This window comes from Boleophthalmus pectinirostris, unplaced genomic scaffold (assembly GCF_026225935.1).
Source record: "Boleophthalmus pectinirostris isolate CB_2022bp ecotype Guang Dong unplaced genomic scaffold, ASM2622593v1 HiC_scaffold_16, whole genome shotgun sequence".
NCBI classification, from domain to species: domain Eukaryota; kingdom Metazoa; phylum Chordata; class Actinopteri; order Gobiiformes; family Gobiidae; genus Boleophthalmus; species Boleophthalmus pectinirostris.
In genome coordinates, this window is record NW_026571095.1 from 14,431,862 (window position 1) to 14,450,251 (window position 18,390).

The window sequence follows — 18,390 nt, forward strand, 5'->3', positions numbered from 1 at the left end:
TCAAATGCTTTTCTCCATGTAGATGTTATTGTTTTGTCTAGAATGTTTCACAGTATGGCATTAAACCTTTCTATCTTCATGGAGACCAAACCAGACCAAGTTACAGGTCAGATCTGTGGAGAGGCAACAGATCTGACTAGGTATTTTTGAGCACTAAAACCACCTGTAGTTGAATAAATGTAAGTTTGAACTGTTTAATGTCATATTGGCCACGTTTACATGATGTTCTTTAATTAATTCTTCAATATTTAATAGTTTGGAATCAAATTACTCGCCTTCGAGTTTACATGGAAATAATAATTCCGAATTGAGGTGTACATGGACAACATGTTAAATCAGCTTTATTTAATTCCACTCAAAGTCTGGGGGTCGGGAAGAGTTCTGATTGGACATTGACACGAACGTATTTCCTTCTACCGGAAGAAAAAACAATCAGCTGACTACCGTCTTTTTTTCATCTCGGTTTGTCGTTACTCGTCATTACGGACATAAACATGATACAAACTTACATCTATGAGCTGAGGAGGAGAAGGGAGGAAGAAGACAGACAGAGTCAACGGCTGCTTTACCTCGGGCCACTCCCACATTCCGTTCACAAATCCAAAGCACAGTGGTCGAAGATGAAAGGTCTTCTTCCGGTGTGCTTATAAAAAAATGTTTTGGTTAAAGAGCAGCGTTTGCTCCGGGCCTCCATCTTGTTGTGCGTCATCGCATCAGAAAGGCAACAGAAAGCACACTCTGAACAACTGGAATTATTTTTAAGCTGAATAAGCATTAACAAGTAATAAATAAAGTAATGTGGCTTTAAAATCAGAATAAACCACCAACTTAATTCAGATTTAAGTATAATTCCGAATAAGTTTCACTCTGAATAATCATTAGGAATTGTTTACATAGTCTTTTAAAGCGGAATACATTTTTATTCAGAATTCCGAATTAAAGTTCTCATGTAAACGGAGCAATTGTGGAACATTCTAAGCAGAGCAATGACATTTCCATTTAGAAACAAGAAGGTGACGGACCATCCTCCCCCTCCCACCGATTTACGCATTGCACCTAAGCTACACTTTTTTCGGTTTCATTTTCAGACTTTTTTATTTGAAATCAGAAAGAGGAGAGCACAGTTTATTGTGGAGCTTCAACATTACCATCTGCTGATCCTGTGTGACTGCCCCCTGTCTCTTTGCCTTCATGCATTAGCCCTCCTAGCATGTTTGATTTCATGTCGCACTGCCCACACAGCGCTGCGTTCCTTCACACGGGCTCCCTGGCTGTGATCACTATCTCCACAAAGAGACCTTCTGTTGGTCCCTGCAGGCCTGTCTCACATCATAAAACAAACACTCCTCTCCTCACAGCCCCCTCTCGGAGAAAATGGGTAAACAGTGAGCACAAGTGTTTAATTTGAACCACAGGGCCTTCCAGATAGCGGCTGTCCTGGGAGGAGGAAATGGGTTTGCTTAAGTTACACCGTTGAGGATCAATTTTGACGTGATTGAAATTGAGCTTTATACTAACTGGCCATAAAATTAGGTACATAGTCATAGTACAACCCTGTCTAAATGTGTATGTAATGTAATTAAGCTGAATTTGTTTCTTTTGTAAAAGCAGCTCTTACTACTACTACTACTAGACTACTGTGTGCTCTGTGTAGTTCAGTCAGACTTTTCACAGAGACTATAGCCAGGATTCCCACGGTCAAGGAAATCCTGAATGAAATTTTGTATATTCAATGAAAGTTTTGGAATTTTAGCATCTCTTTCTACAGCATTCTGTTAACTTATCATTAGGCTATTATGATTATTTCCGAATGTATCCGCTTTTTGTTTAAAAGATACGACAATAAATGCATTGGCAGTATTTTGAATGTTACTATAATATCATAAGCCTCAGACTGAGACTCAGACAAAATGTATTGATCCACAAGGGAAATTATTTGTTCACAATATCTCACACATCACAATAATATAATAACAAAGAGCAAAAGTATAAATGGTAAAATAAATTCTAAATAAGTAGCAAAGAGAAAGGTGTCAAATAAGACATAATGTAAATGTAAAAATATGTTAAAATGTAAAAAAATATATATAATAATAATTAAAAGTTAAAATAAAAAATAAAATGTCATAAAATATAAAAATAGAAAGATAAGTAATAAATACAAAAAAATCACAGCTTTATACAAGAAGTCATAGGATGCAACAATGATATGATGATTGTCAGGACATAGGGTTATCCGTTACATAAGCATGAGTTGTTGTACAGTTGTAGGGAGTATTATCTTATTAGTATTATATTAGTATTATATAGTATCATAAGGTGAGTGGAAAGGGTTAACATTTCATATTTAGCCCTAAAAGTATGCTCAATTCTACACAGGTAGGATGCCATAAAGTCATGGAAAATTCACTTTAGGTCATGAAAAAGTCATGGAAATGTTTTGAAATTTTGTCAGGGAAAATGAGTGGGAACCCTGTATAGCATTATTATTATAAGGCCTCTGAAAATTTAGATTAAACTCACTGTGGTGAAAAATTTGAATGCTTTGAGTTAGGAAAGTGAGGAATATCTTTTAAAAACATCTGTGTCTGTTTTTCTTTGTTTTTGAGACAGTAAAAATCATGTACTAACTTTGGAAAGTAAACATGAGTGCAACTTTATTCAACTTGATGAACACGACTCTATCTAACACGATTATTGACATGTTCTACCAAGAGGAAAGGTCAGATAAGGCGCTTGTTGTGACACCCGGATGGATTCTTTCCTGGAAATTCGAACGGAAGAACAAGAGGTGACAGAGGAAGTACAGAGAGACAGCAGCAGCCTAAAGAGTGTTTGTGACAGTGTGGAAAACATCTGTAAGAAGTGGGCTCAATAAAGTCACTTTGTCAGATTCTTACATCAGGAAGACATATGTATACATTACTGTCTCTATTTTGGGGCTTAATGTGTTATAGGGATTATTGATAGAAGCCAATGATGTGTGATTACTGATACAGTGACATCTCGCTGGGGGTGTTCTACATATATCTCTATTGACAGTTTTTATCAGTTACTGTGGTGACTAAATGCACACATTAGCAAACACTGACAAAAAAAGTTTTAGATTCAGGAGGCTGTGATCAATATGAGCTTTCATGATCCTCTTTAGGTGGTCGATTTTAGACAAAAAAGGTGACTAACTGAAAAACTGTTGGCTAACTAGTTTGTGACTGTAATTTTTGGGGTCAGCCCTATCTTTCCACTGCCCCACAGCCATTTCTAAGATTTTAGTTGTTTTTTTTCTTATTTACAAAAGACAGCAGTCGCAGCACTTACAGATTGCCTGTTCCTAGCATATAAAAGCTTGAATAGTGCTAGAGGCCTTTCTAGTTTTAAGTGATCTGAATAAATAATAAAACATTTGTCTATTTAGATTGTTTGAATGTGTACTGTTCACTAAAGAATTCTAGAAAAGTAATTGTGTACTGTATCTAAATTGCATAAAGTCACGGAGTTAAGTTTAATTTCAGTATAAGGGTTCATCATTCATAGCCAGAGTGGCGCCACCTAGTGCCTCCGCTCAATTTCATTTCTCTCCAGTGACTAGGTCAGGAATCGGAATACACAAGACAGTTCACAAAAACCACGGAAGTGCAAGTTCAGCACCAGCCAATCAGCGAAGAGTCATATATTCTGCGTTGGCAACGATTCCCGAGATCGAGGATTTAAAGTCGGAACAAACGGAATGTTTGGTGAATTTTATCAAGGGGAAAGACGTTATTGCCCTTCTTCCTACGGAATTTGGGAAAAGCTTAATATACCTTTGAGCCCCGTTAGTGGCGCAGTACATACAAACCAATTATGACCAAATAGCAGCAATTGGTTAAATGATAAAAAATACTCGCCTACTGTCAAGTGAACAAATTCTAATGCTGTGAGGTCAGACGGTTTCTATGGAGTGAAACCGGCTGATGAATCAGCCTCCGCCACTCAACCCTATGTTGGAGTAGCGGTGTTGGAAAGGCCCTATGTTCCCGGATTTACCATTACATCTGTAAGTGACTGCTGCTGGATAATAGGATGGGTGTAATTGACGACCAATTTGGGAGAAATGGAGATGAAATCTGATGCAAATTGATGATAAAGGAACTGTGGGAACATAGGAAAATCCCTAATTTTCTCATGCGGGACTCGTTTTAAAGCACAAATGATCTCACCTATTGTAATTGCAACTAACTTCTTTTGTCAGATTGTGTTAAATTAAAGATCAGATGAAGTCTAACTTGAGTAACAGAGCTTCTAACAGAGTAGTGCTTTCAGTTAGCTTAGGTATGTTGATGACATCAGCTGCAAAGTGTCTATTCTATATCAGATTTTCAACTAAAGGTGGTTGGGAATCACCTTATATTTTGATTCTGGCCTGGCAAGACAGCTAGAACTGGCAACTGTCTAATACCAATTCCAATCTCCAAGTGTCAGAAGAGGAAATGAATATGACTTTTTTTGCATCTGTTTGAACCACTTTCTAAATCATTTTAATTGTGCTTTCCTCTATTCCGGTATTTACCTCTTAACTAAAATAGCCTATTTCAAGTTTAGAATCTAATTAGCTGCCTCATGTCAGCAATATTGAAAATGTTGGTTGTGTAAAGCTTCATTTCAGTTTATTTATAGGAATGAATAACTTGTCAGCATATTAAACTTGCAAAAACAAAGCAACGCCCTCGATCATTTATCTCATTTAAAGCAGAATGTTAAATGAATTTCTGTATTGATTGGCGTTCATATCACCTGGCCTCACAAACCATGACACTGCTAAACGAACGACGTCGGAAGCGCTGTAAGTACCATTCTAAACAAATTAAATCCAATGGTAAATTAAAAAAGCCCAAGGCATCCCTAATAGTCTGCAAATCACACTTTAAGTAGCAGTCACATCTGATCGGCGGCGCTGTCCCTGCATTACCCGAGCGTGTTAGCAATGGTGATGAGGGCCTCTAATGTCTTTTTCTCACCTCCACTGTGCAACCCCGTTAATGTCCCTATCAGCGTGTAGTAAAGCGTCTACAAACATCATCATTCTCACATTTACATTCAGGTGATTCAGGGATAGAGCTTGTGACTGAAGGCTTTGTGGATCAGTCCCAGCTCTAACCTGCTCATATTGTCATTGTGTCCTTGGGCATGACACTTGCCAAATGAAGAGTTTGATTGGAGAGAGTGTAGCGGGTGATTGTGTTATATTGAGGGTAGATTGGCTCGTTTTTGTGGGGGCAGCTGTGGCCAGTGTTGCCAGACTGGGAGGGTGCCCGCCTAATTGGGCTTCTTTGGACTAGGAGGGGAAGCCTTAGGAGGGCGGATAATAGTTGGGCTACTTTCAACAAGTTTGGGCGTTTTTTGTTTTCACACCAATCAACGTGATACACAATAACTCGAGGAACCGTATGGGACTTTCACTCTTGTCCAGTCTTATGGAGGTGCGGTCCAGCCTGTACACAAATGAATGGACGTCCGCTACGTTCAGACCTCAATGGGCGGCTGTTGAACAAATTCAGTTCTTCGATGTTTTCGAGTAGGCAGGTTTGTCTATGTGTTTGTCAGCTGTTCTTGCAGTAGTCTAGGCATTGATGATGTTCATTTTTATGCATGATGAAAACACTGTTCTACGTTTTACCAAAGGTTTTACAGAACATGTTTTCTCAAGCCTGGCAATGTTTTTAGAGTAATGATCAGTAATGATGATTTAGAGTAAATGATCAATTAAAATACTGTTTAACAAGTTAATAGTGGCAATGTTTTTAAATATAAAATATATAAAATAAAAATATAAAATTTTAAATATCCTACAACATTTTTATTCAAATATAACATTTCCTGTGATAAATGAAAATGCTGTTCTACATTTAACATGTTTTCTCAATACTGGCAATGTTTTTCAAAAGCCAAACAATGGATTACATATGTTTATTCACAGATTAAATCTTTTCTGTGACCAAAGGGTGGGTTTTCGGATGTGATTGGGCGGAAATCACTAAACACAATCTGGCAACACTGGCTGTGGCTACATAAATATGACTATGCTAACATGAATAATCACCTACTGACAAGCTTCGAACATGCTTCTGACCTAGTGTGACCAGATGTCCCTGTTTGCCCTGTGTCCCCTGTCTATTTCTCCAAAACCACTGATTTGTCCCAGTTAAATACAAGAAATGTCCCAGTTGTCTCTAGTTTGACCAAATTGTTACTCACCAACAGTAAAGCTTGTCTTTTTCTTGTAGTTAAAATTCAGAAAAACATGCTTGAAAATGAGCATAAGGCGAAAAAAAAAAAAAAAAAAAAGCAAAGACAGAAGTCCTTCAGATTAAATACAGACATGTGTGAGTCGAGTAAGGACAACGTGAGCGCTCTTTTCACAATTTTACCGATCATCCCAACCTGGGTGTGTCCAAGTTTTAAATTTTGAATATTTGGTCACCCTATCCTAACCCTTCCTACTAACTTAGCTAAAAAATATGACTAGCAAAGAGCAAAAGTATGTACCAGTAGCAACTAGGGATGGGCATGATTAGTCGATTAATCAATAATTGATCATCAAGAATTTCATCGATTACATTAATTTTAATTGATAAACCGAATGTAGGTTGCTGTGCGTAGCGTGACCAAACAGGGGTCCGTACACGTAGCTCTCTGCAGTCAGAAGGAGCGAGCAAACACAAACAGTCGGTCAGCCTGCAACGTGCCGAAGTGCAAATGCGTATTTAACGATGACTTGTACAAGAAATTCCACGCTTTCCGTTCCGGTCGGGACAAGTGTGAGTCCATGTGCCCAGTGTACAAAGCAGCACATATGTTTCTGTGTCCAGTGGGAAAAAGCTTTGCCAGGTGAGAGTCGCGCAATGTCGATGACGAGTCCCCACCTTCCACCTCCTGTACGGTGTCCTGGTTTTGACAAACGCAAATATGGTCACACTAACCTGTATTCCACCGAGTCGTGTCTTTTAATCTGACAGAAGTTGACCGCATCAGCACACAAGAGCTGTTTTTTTTTTCTTCGCTTACTTTATGCAATTTAGCGATGCGGTTTAAAGTTTCGTTTCTGTGAGAGTTGCGCAAAACTGAATTAAACACATTATACTGTCAAACGGGCTGATGTGGCTCTAGCGTGGTTACGGTTTATATGTCGTAAAGTTTAATTTATTTATGCAGATTAGTAGTGCAGATAGTAATAATAATGATGATAATTTTAATATAAAAACATTAATGGTTATTTGATAATCTACCATTAATTCTTCCGACGATCGATTAAGAACATTTCATCGAATGCCCATCTCTAGTAGGAACCAGAACCGGGACCAAATCAGGGCACGAAAATAAAGTTAGCGATGCCCGGTTGTGACATAGGATGCACATGTTTTCAAGCAAAAATTTCAGGGGTCCCAAAGGTTTCATATACTCTTAGATTCCCTTTTAGCTGAAACTTCACAGAGGTGTAATCCAGGGACCAAATTATGTACCATTTGATGTATTTGGAGCACCAGCCGCCCTCTCAGCCAGCCCATAATAATCATAACACGGAGGTCTGGCCCTCATGTCTGTGACCCTGTGTTGTTGAAGAGCTCTGGAGGCTGTGGCGCTAACAGTGCCATTCCTGCGCCCCCGCGGGCTTGCTAGCTTTGTCTTAGCTCCCCAGGGCTAACGGCGCGCTGTGCTAGCAGTGATTAATTGTGCCTCTTGTTGACTGAAGCGGCCCCTGCCTTATGTCCACACAAGTCTCAAGTGCACCGAGTCAACATTATGCTTTCTATATGTTCTCCTGTATCTCTCTCCTTTTATTAGAAACAATAAAACAGCCAGAGTTTATATGCACTGTTGAGCAAACGTTTAGTTTAGTGAGGCGTGAATATGAGAAGACTGTATTACTAAGTAGTCCATACATTTTCAGATTTTATTATAACAGCCACACACAACAATAACAAAACAAAACAAATCACATTAACACAAATATTAATGTTGGCGAGAATTTATCATCGCAAATTGTTAGATGTTTTTATTTTTTATACACCTTTTCATAGCCCTTCATAAAAGTGTTCATTATTATTGTGTGACTGATGTAACTTTCGGAGACATTCTTTATCTTTATCGTTGTATTTATTTTAGGCTTTAAATGGTACAGGCATTACCGATTAAATCAAATTCTCTTGTGCTATTTTGCATGGAAAGAGCTGAAGCCAATTCCATCCTGTGTTTTTGAGAAAAGTGAACTCTTGAAGAATCGCACACTGAGCTAATATTAAATCGGCGCTCAGGCAAAACAATACTTTTATTATTCCTTGATTTCTGCCCAAGCCTGGTCGCCTGTGCAGCAGTGCAGCAGCTGCAGGCATCGAGGAAGTGAACGGGAGCGTGAATCTCCAAAGCCAATGGGATAAGAATACTACATGCTACAATGATTTGAGCTAAATAACTCATGTTTGATAGACACTAATGTTTCGCTGGATGGTCTTCCAGGGTGTGAATGGAATAAATTAACATCTCAAATGGCTTAACTTAAGGCGAGAGATTTTGTCAACTTGTTTTTATAAAGTTCCACTGGAAATGTGAAACTTCAAATACTGTTTTCACACTTGTATGCTAAGGTGGATATCTTCAGTTGTACGTCAGGCAGTTAATTCAAATACTTTCTCTATCTTATATATTTTTACATTTCCTTGGATTTGGGACAACAAAAGTGTTTATTGCCACAAGTCAGATACGTGTTTATATTAACTTCTCCATAAAGATAGATATGTTAAATGCCATACTGTGTAGGGATGTAACAATAACTTAAATAATAATTGTGATATTATATCGTCACAGTTCTCTCAATAATATCGTGGACCATCACAAAATATATAGAATTAAAAGTCTCTTTGCTTAAATTAAGAGTTATGGTGCAGCAATAGAAAAAAGACAGAGGGAACTACATCGACCATGATCCTTTGCTCCATTTCAGTGTAGACTACAAGAAGAAATAATAGTTCCAAGCACTTTTAAATCTTATTTCTTTACATTAATGGGAAAAAGTAGCGTGTTAACAGTTTTGTCAGCCTCCACAAAATATCGCAATAAATATCGTACTGTGAGATGTATATCGTAAAAATATTGTTCAGAGAGATTTGGATATTGTTACATCCCTAATCGAGAGCCTCCCCACCATATTGTGAGCTTTCCCACGACATCGCAATAAATATCGTACCATGATGATATCATATCGTGCCACTTGGATATCGTTACACCCCCAATACTGTAGAACATTCCAGACAAAGCAATAACATATCCATGGGGACAAGCTGGTGGCAGATCCTCAATCAGAAAAGTTACATAGTCCCGGTCTAGCTTTAAATAATAAAGCCAAAGAAATGTTCTCTTTCTGTCAGTGTCAACCTTACAAATAAATGACAAAAGCAAATGTGAGCTGTTTAACCGTTTTTTATGCTCTGATCACAGGTGTCCCGTCCAGCCCGCGAAACGTCATCTCATTTGTGAACGAGACTTCGGTGATCCTGGAGTGGCACTCACCTCGAGAGACAGGCGGCCGCAGCGACGTGGTCTACAACATCGTGTGCAGGAAATGCCGCGCCGACCGCCGCTCGTGCTCGCACTGTGACGAGAACGTGGAGTTTGTACCGAGGCAGCTGGCCCTCACCGATACCAGAGTGTTCATCAGTAACCTGGTGGCTCATACGCTCTACAGCTTTGAGATTCAAGCTGTGAACGGCGTGAGCAATAAGAGCCCGTACCCGGCGCAGCATGTCACCATAGACATCACCACCAACCAGGCCGGTAAGTGGACCCGCCGTTCAACTGGGATAATGAGGATGACGAGATGGGGCTGGGGAGGAAGATGTTGTCCTTAGAACTTTTCATGCTGGAGCTACTGTATAAATGAAATCAGTTTTTTTTTATATAAATGTATGGTTTGCTTTTCCACATTTTAACAGCAGGGATCGTATTTTGGTATTTCAACATTTGAAATAGTAGACTCAAATGTGCTTTTTAATGAATAAATGTGAAAGTAGTTGGCAGATTTCTAGGTTGCGTATGTAGATATATAAAGTTACATGTTTTTACTCTAATATTTGCTCTCCACACAACCATGAACTTTTCAAGGCTTGAGACACAAATGTTTAGATTGGCCCACTTCTGTTTAGGTTAGCATTTTTTCACACTTTTTAGACTTAAACTTAGACAAGCAAAGCAAAAATATAAGTGCCAAGAACACGTTCAAAATAAATTCCAAAACTAGCAAGAGACTGTTGACAAATAAGGCAAATATACAAATTTTACTTTTTACTTCATCGCTGCACATCTGACTGAAAGACTACCATGATTTCGCAGTACAGTATGAATCAAAAGTATACACATATTTGACATTTTTTCCTTCTAGAATTGAGTCTGTATTATTTACAAAAAAAATGTCATTAAAACTTGACATACGAAGCTACATGTTATGTTCTTCAGCTGCTCATCTTTTCCTTTTAGAGTTTATTTACCCAAATCCTGACAGAAAGGCTCACTTTGCATGTCTTTTAGGGCATTCCAGAAAGCACGTATTTTAACTTGGGTTAAGGTAATCTCTTGTGTAAACCCTCTGACTCATGGGTTACATCTGTGGGCTGAAAAGTGCTTTCTGTGCACACTGACTCCGGCTTTGCTTTGGTCTCCTCTTTGGTCTTTGTTAAATTAGACTCAGCTCTGTATAACTGGAGTGAATATGTTAAAAATGTGAATCTCTAATGTTTTTTGATTTTAGTAATGGGCAATAATAATATAGCAGTGTTTTTTTACATTTACAAAGGATTTGACACCACCCACACAAACTCACACATGCATTTACAGTAAGCTATGTAGTGAGAAAAGAATGAGGGAAAAAGAATAATTGATGTATTGCATATAAATCTGATCTTTAATTTCAATTGCATTTCATGTTTGGTTCATTTGTTTTGATATGAACGTATTTTACTATACGCAATTTGGTTTTGTATTTTAAACATTGTCAGTACTGACTTGTCTAAACTCATAAACATATAAACTAAACTGTGTTAAAGAGTGAACATGGTTCCTCTTACAGTATAGATTAAACCTAACCTAATCTATCACAAAGGAGAGAAGCATCTTACAACACAGTGCTACATTACAGTTCAGATCTGTGGAGAGGTGCCCCTATTCACAGAAGGAATGACTGTATTTTTGAGCAATAGAAGCACCCATACTGAATAAATGCTAGATGGATGTTTAATGCCGTATCATGGAACATTCCAGGCAAAGCAATAACATCTCCATGGACATAAGCAGTGCACTTTTAAAGTATATATATATATATATATATATATATATATATATATATATATATATATATATATATATATATATATATATATATATATATATTTTTTTTTTTTATTTCATATATTTGATGTGTGGTGTGTCTCCAGTAACAACTTAAAAATCAAATACTCACATTGACTATAGATCTTACTGATAACAATTCTTATACTGATTTATTCTTAATGACAAAAAACACTGGACATGATGTATGCCATAATTTGATGTTTTGGTTCTCAAGGCAATTATCCAATCAGAAAGCAGGACAAGCCTCCCATGAGTCTAAGTCTCTCATTTGCGTTGCTAGTTTCAACACTGAAATCTAGTTGGTTCAAACCCAAAAAGCCCCAGTACCTGCAGCCAACCATTAACCAGTGCTAGTGCAGCCTCTGAGTAAATTCTGGAGGTTCTGAGCTTTCATCTGAGACATTTTGTTATCACATGGAAAACTTGTATGTGTCATCTATATGCAATGGTGTAGTGGGGGTACGTGATTCGTGACGATGTTATTAACATTAACAGCATTCATAATCACCTACAGAACATAAATCACAGGCTACAACACATGAACCAGGACTAAACCAGAACTAAACTACCTCTTAACCAGAATTAAACCAGGACTAATCTTTGATTTGAGAGAGAGGAAGAACCCCAAGCACATGGAGCAGGGTGTCCGCAAAGCATGATTGGGCATTGGCTGCGCTTAGCCGTGTGGGGCGCAAAGCTCTGTGCCGGTCCTTTCGCCTGCAGCCACCTGACGGACAACGCGGGTGTACCTCCAGGCCCGTCCCGACACTCAGTCCTGGTTCTTTTCTGGTTTAGACCTGGTTTAGACCTGGTTTAGACCTGATTTAGACCTGGTTTAGACCTGGTTTAGATCTACTTTAGACTTGATTTTGACCTGTTTTAGTCCTGTTTTAGTTCTGGTTCAGTCTAGATTCAGTCCTGGTTCAGTCCTGGTTCCCTCATGTCACATGTCACTATAGGTCATTACTGGAGATACCATGAGCCTATGCAGGTTGTTTTCACCATTTCCAATACCTCCAGTTTGACATTTAAGTTGTAGCTATTTTATATTTGTTATTTTTTTATATCTCACGCTGGAAGAAGTAGGTGGACGGTGTACCCCCACGTACCACGGCCACTACATCCCTTGTCTATATGCAAGTTTAGGCACAGAGAAAACCCTGGTTCTGTTGTGAATGTAGTACTTGTTTCAACAGTATGAAAATAAGGAAATAAATAAATAAATAAAGTGCAGGCCACATACAGATGCCTATGGATGTGTTGTTGGCTGCACAGAATTCTTCATGGTCTCGTAGCTTTTTGACTCGTACACAGACTGCACCTATCTGGGGACAAGTATTACCAAGTGAAACATTTGAAAAGGCTGTCCATACTGTTCTGTTTTTCTGAGCACGAATTGGACCATGAACTCTCCCCTGCATAGTGTGCTGAGGGAAGTGTTTGGGAAGAGGGCCCAGACATCACTTTTTATAATACCTTGTTCCCACAGACTTTATAATTAAAAAGATGTTTCTTCATTGCGACAAGGTTGTGTCAGTACGGCCTGTTTAGTAAATGTAACGCGTGCAGAAGTTTGGGTTTCTTTCTTAGGTGTGAAGGGGAATGCATTGTCTTTAGGAATGCGCTACAAGCCAAAAAAGTTGTTTTTGTGTGAGATATACAAGTAAAAGTTTAGCTGCACATTCTTCTGAAGAAACTACTGTATACTGTTGCAGTGAAGAAGGCAATTACAGAGTTCTAACTCACAAAGCAACAAGTATACAACGCCAACTCTGTCTAGAGCTGAAACTGTGTTAGTAATGAGCATTGTTTTTGAGAAAGATGCAACATTTACTTTTCTGTTGGGAATAAGAGACTGCTTTTCACTAGAAGGCGTGTGCTATTATGTGAGCGATTCATTTTTGCCTGTGCTTATATTCTATTCAATCAAGCAACTTCACTGTGCAGAACCAATCTTCACACAGCATTCTAACTACATTCTTTCTATAAGTGGTTATAAATCACAATGGCATTTACTTATTTATTTGTTCATTTGACAGACATTTGGCTTGTATTCATTTTTGATATATTGACATTTCTTCTAGTTTTCAATGTTGGGGACTGCAAAAGTTTATTATCTGGAAATAGAAACTTTGTCTCTGCTTGAAGTATTATTCTAGAATTTACGCTGAACCCATTCCACCCCAAAATATTCAATCAGAAGTTGAAAGAAGCGCTCGCAATGAAGTTAAGTAGTATTAATGACCGCTCCATCAACAATCAACATTTAATATCATTCCCGCCATTGTGTCTGCCGTTTGAAATATGAATGTCTCAATACAGAACGCCTCTTTCGTACTGAAGCACATTTTAAAATCAAATTAAGCCTCGACCAGCGGATGGATATACGATCACTCTCAACCAGGAGCGTAATGACGGACGGAGCGATCCCAGAGACAAGGTGGGAGGGCGGCCATGACTGCAGGAGAAAAGGAGCGCTGTTTTTGACCACACCGTGTCTGTGACAATGAAGGAGGCAAAATGAGCCAGTAAATAGGTCTGATTATCGGGCTGGCCTAATGGCACTGCTGTCCGCGCCCTGACAGGCTAATAGCACACTTGACAGATAGATGGAGAAGAGGCAATGGGCCGCCCTATTGTTGGAGTGCACTGCATTAATGAGGTGTCTGCCTGTAATCTGCCAGCCCTGTATCCACCAATGTCCCAGGCCTTTGTCCACGTCAGCACTGACTGTTAGGACTTTTGAGGTGTAGAGTAAAACTTATTTTTATTGTACCTGAAAAATTTGGCTTCTCTCGTTTGCTGTGCAGTTTGTGTCACTTATCGCTGAGAAGTTATAAATTCTGCCTTTCCACAAACAAACAAAAACGAAAATAAGTAAGTAATTTCTTTTCAAAGTTGAGTGGATTTCTGCTGCAACAGAAATAGATTTGGCTGTTAAAACCATTGCTATACAGAGAAGAAATTAGAAGACTCATATGTTTTTAAACGGCATCTGTTTTTGCAAATGAACTCTTTATTTTGGCCCGGGTACAGCAGTTCCTTTTCCCACTGTGTTTAAAGTGACTTCTTGATGATTACAAATTCACTGTGCATTTAAAAGCAGTCTAACTTACCTTGTGAGGGTGTCCTACCTGCTTGTCTTCATAGAAATGGTTATCGCTCTGCCAGAAAATGTTCCACAGTGTAGCTTTTGAGTTCTTGCAAGTACTTCATTACATGTGTTTTTGTGACTAAAAAAACAGTACCTTGAAATTTATCCATTCTTATTGTGACCAGGCTCGCCTCTCCGCAAACCTTTCCCTTAACCTCTGGTCGTTATCTGTTTTTCTCTGTGGTGACATATAGTTAAATGCCACCGATGCTATAATGTCTCAGTGGATACAGGAAAGTGGCATGGATTCCTCCAGATATGGATGCACCATTCCAGCTTTTCCAGTTCAATTGCCGGTTCCGGTACCATAGCTTTAAGTGTCTGTGATATCAACCAATACCAGTGCAGAGACTGACAACAGCATTTAATTTTATACAATAAAAAAATAGACAAAACTGATCCAAATTAGCTGTATCTGTTATTTATCTCTCAAGTAACTACATTACAAATTTTTATAAACTGAAATTCAAACATTATGAGACATTCTGGGCTGATTATGATCAGTAAATCATCAAAACTAAATCATCAAATTACATACCAGAATATCAGTGATATTTGTTGAATGAGGTTTGTTCAGTCTTCCGATAATTTATGTTATTAGGTTCTTTTTTCAGACCAAGAGTTTTTTTTTTCATACCTGACAGTTTCGACTGCTCACTAGCGATTGCTATAACCTGTCCGGTCAGCTAACACAAAATACCCTGCATATCCTGCAATAAATCAGCGATCGGGGAAAATGGCAGGGTGTTCAGTACACAATAAACAGAACATAGGACCAAATGCGAGAAGGAGCCAGGGCCCGCTGGGACCCCAAAAAAAACAAAACAATTTCGTTTCACAACAGTGTACTTTAAAGGCCCCGGGACAAGGGCTCCTCCACCGAGCTGTCCCGGTTGAGCAGAGCACAGTGGTTTCAGCAGCAGCCGGACTTCTGCCAACGCCTCACCCGAGCTAGGCAGTACGTCCCCCTGCTCTGCCCCCATCCTCCGGCCTGCCACGCTGCCACACCTCTACCACCATCCTTTTTCCTATTTTTTGTAATAAATGCCTGTACACGGGTTTAAATCATCGCTGTTGTTGTGTCCTCCCTACTCCTTTGAGCCGAGGCCATAACACCATTTTGAGGAAGACCGCTACTGAGCAGTTAAAATTGTCAGGTACGAAAACAAACTCTTGGTCTGAAAAAATAACCTAATAACATGAACCAATATTTGGAAGCATCCAGTAACCTGATCCAGTAAAATTTTCAGTATTGTATTGAATCTTTACATCCCTACATCTAGAAGAGATTAGTGTGTGTAGTGTTTAATTTTGACAATATAATACTCAAGCCAGTAGACAAGAATATATTCACCAGTGAAATAGCAGTGCAATAAAGGCAGGAGGATGGTAGGAGGGTTGGCCAGTGCCAGTGATTTTGAAATCTTTAAGCAGCTAATCCCTCAGTGGAGACAAACCATTGTTACAGTTTAAAATGACGCACCGCCTTTGCTATCTCCACCCTTTCTCAGCCTCTTCCATAACGCATCACAAGACTTCGCCTATTTCTTAAAACCTGGATCAATAATGTTTAATGAATGAAGTGGTCCCATTAGAAACTGATTGCTCACGTGGCTGCCTGTGATTCCCAGCGCTGCAGTGTTGTTTGCTCACACAGCTGCTTTATAGGTCTGAGATGAGTAATGCGATTGCTAAACACATAATAATTAATCAACACTGCGTCTTATTTATTTTCTATTTGGCACATCCTATCCGCAAACATTGCTCATGGATTTGCCTGGGCCTAATCTGAAAAGAAATCACCAGCTAATACATGGGTTTATTACTCGGAGTGAGGCAGCAGTTCTGATGGTGTCTGCGGGCTCATTTGTCAATACTTGTCGACATGAGGTAGATATAGGGAAAATATATGTAACTGAAATCTGTGTATGTGTTATTTATGATCCCCAAAATATTGGTGGTGGAAGAAATACTCAGTTTTGTTTAGTGAAAGTACAAATACCAAAGCAAAGAAATAGTAAAAGTACCACATGAAAAAATCAACTTAAGTAAACATAATAAACTACCCGTTAAAAAATGTACTTGCAGATTAAAACCTTAAAGTATTTTGTGTATGTTTTGAGGTCTTATAAGGCTTCAGATGTCTTGATTTTGCTGAATTTTGTTCAACTAAAACAAAGGAATTTAAAGATTTATGTAGGGCTGCTTGATTATGGAAAAAAATCATTATCACAATTATTTTGGTCAATATTGAAATCATGATTATTCAAATTATTTTTTTTTTAGTTACATGATGCATTTAACACCTTATTATTGATAATTTACATAAAACTTATAGGTTACAAATACATACCTTAAAATGAATAAAATATACATGAAATAAGGCACAGAAAAACATAAATGTAACAAAAATACACTACAATTCTACAATCTCTATATTTAAAAAATAAAATAAATATACTTATTTGTATAAAAAAAATATCCCAAAATAAATTTTCTTGAGCTTTATTGTTTCAAATTGATTTTATGAGTTTGGAGACACACAAATAAAAATTGTGATCAAAATTTGATTAAATGTTAGATTTAAAATGTATGTAGATTTATGTAACTGTTTTTATGTGTATATTTTTGTTTTCTCATATTATTAATGTTTTGTGTGGAGTAGCAAGTACAGATACCTGCTCTCAAATGCAGTAAAGTAAAAGTAAAGTATATCCACTGTAAAATACCCTTAAATACAGATACTTAAAATGTATACTTAGTACAGTTTTTACTACTTTTACTTTGTTATATTTCACCACTGACTTGAAGTGAAACGAATCAAGAACAAATATAACTGGTGTAGTCACAGCTGCCCTGGGTCAGTCTGCTGCAACAGTGGATACCAGTCTGCATGTATACACTCCCACTGACCACCATCCCCCACACACAGTGAGACAAAAGCAAAAAGGGTTAGGTGTATTGCGGAATAGCACAAAAATAGTAAGTGTACCAATCATCAGTCTGGTGTGCAGAATTCAAAATAAGTAATTGATGAGCCATATCCTCTTCATTTTTGTCTAACTTTGTGTCTAGACAGGAAAAAACAATTTAGAGACTTTTGAGAAGTGAAATTTAAAGGCCGTTACTGTCCACACATCACACTGTAGTGTTTGTGGCACTGTCAGCCCAGGCAGTGGAGTGGACAGAGTCAGACAGTGGGAGGACAGAGGGGAATATGGGAGCTGAACGAGGAGTTGTGAGGATTTACTGTCAATCACAGAAGAGGCTCTCTAAGTGGCCAAGGTCCAGTGTGTATGTGTATATGTGTGTATATGTGTGTCTGTGTGTGTCTGTGGCGCATGTATGTGTATGTGTATGTGTACGTGTCTGCCCAGCTTCTGATCAATACTGTGATTTAGGAGTTCATTCAGGCCTGGCTCTATGAGGACCTACCATAGACTAACACACACGGGGGTTCTGTTGTCCATTCTAAAGCCATCATTCTCATGCGGCCTCACCACACTCACACTCGTCCTCAACAGTAAATAAGAAGGAATTTATTTGGTGTAAAACTGGTTTCATAAAGTTAAGTTACTTTAAGCTATTTTTTTATTTCCTCGAGAGAATTACAGCTCAACTCTAACCCCCCAAAGATTATATTCAAGCAACAGATTGTGAGACTGTTATGTGCTGTCAGCATCTAATTGTAACACATTTGATCAATCACAAACCAAGCATACAGAGCTAAAATATGTTTTTAATACTACTGATGTGCTAACAGATTGGATTAAAGTACCTACTTTCATGTCACATTTTGAAAATTTTAACTGACACCTCTCTATACATGCATCCTGAATTTCTGACTTTCGGTCATCCCA

At 38.3% G+C, this 18,390-nt stretch overlaps 1 protein-coding gene across 2 annotated transcripts in view; it reads left to right on the forward strand.

Annotated features, from left to right (window-relative positions):
• Positions 1 to 18,390, forward strand: part of LOC110159937 (ephrin type-B receptor 1) — a 282,975-nt gene that overhangs the window by 176,696 nt on the left and 87,889 nt on the right. For both annotated transcript variants that reach the window (XM_020924537.2, XM_020924544.2), the window contains exon 5: positions 9,472 to 9,807. In XM_020924537.2, the coding sequence (XP_020780196.1) occupies positions 9,472 to 9,807 (336 nt within the window). The remainder of the gene's footprint in view (positions 1 to 9,471; positions 9,808 to 18,390) is intronic.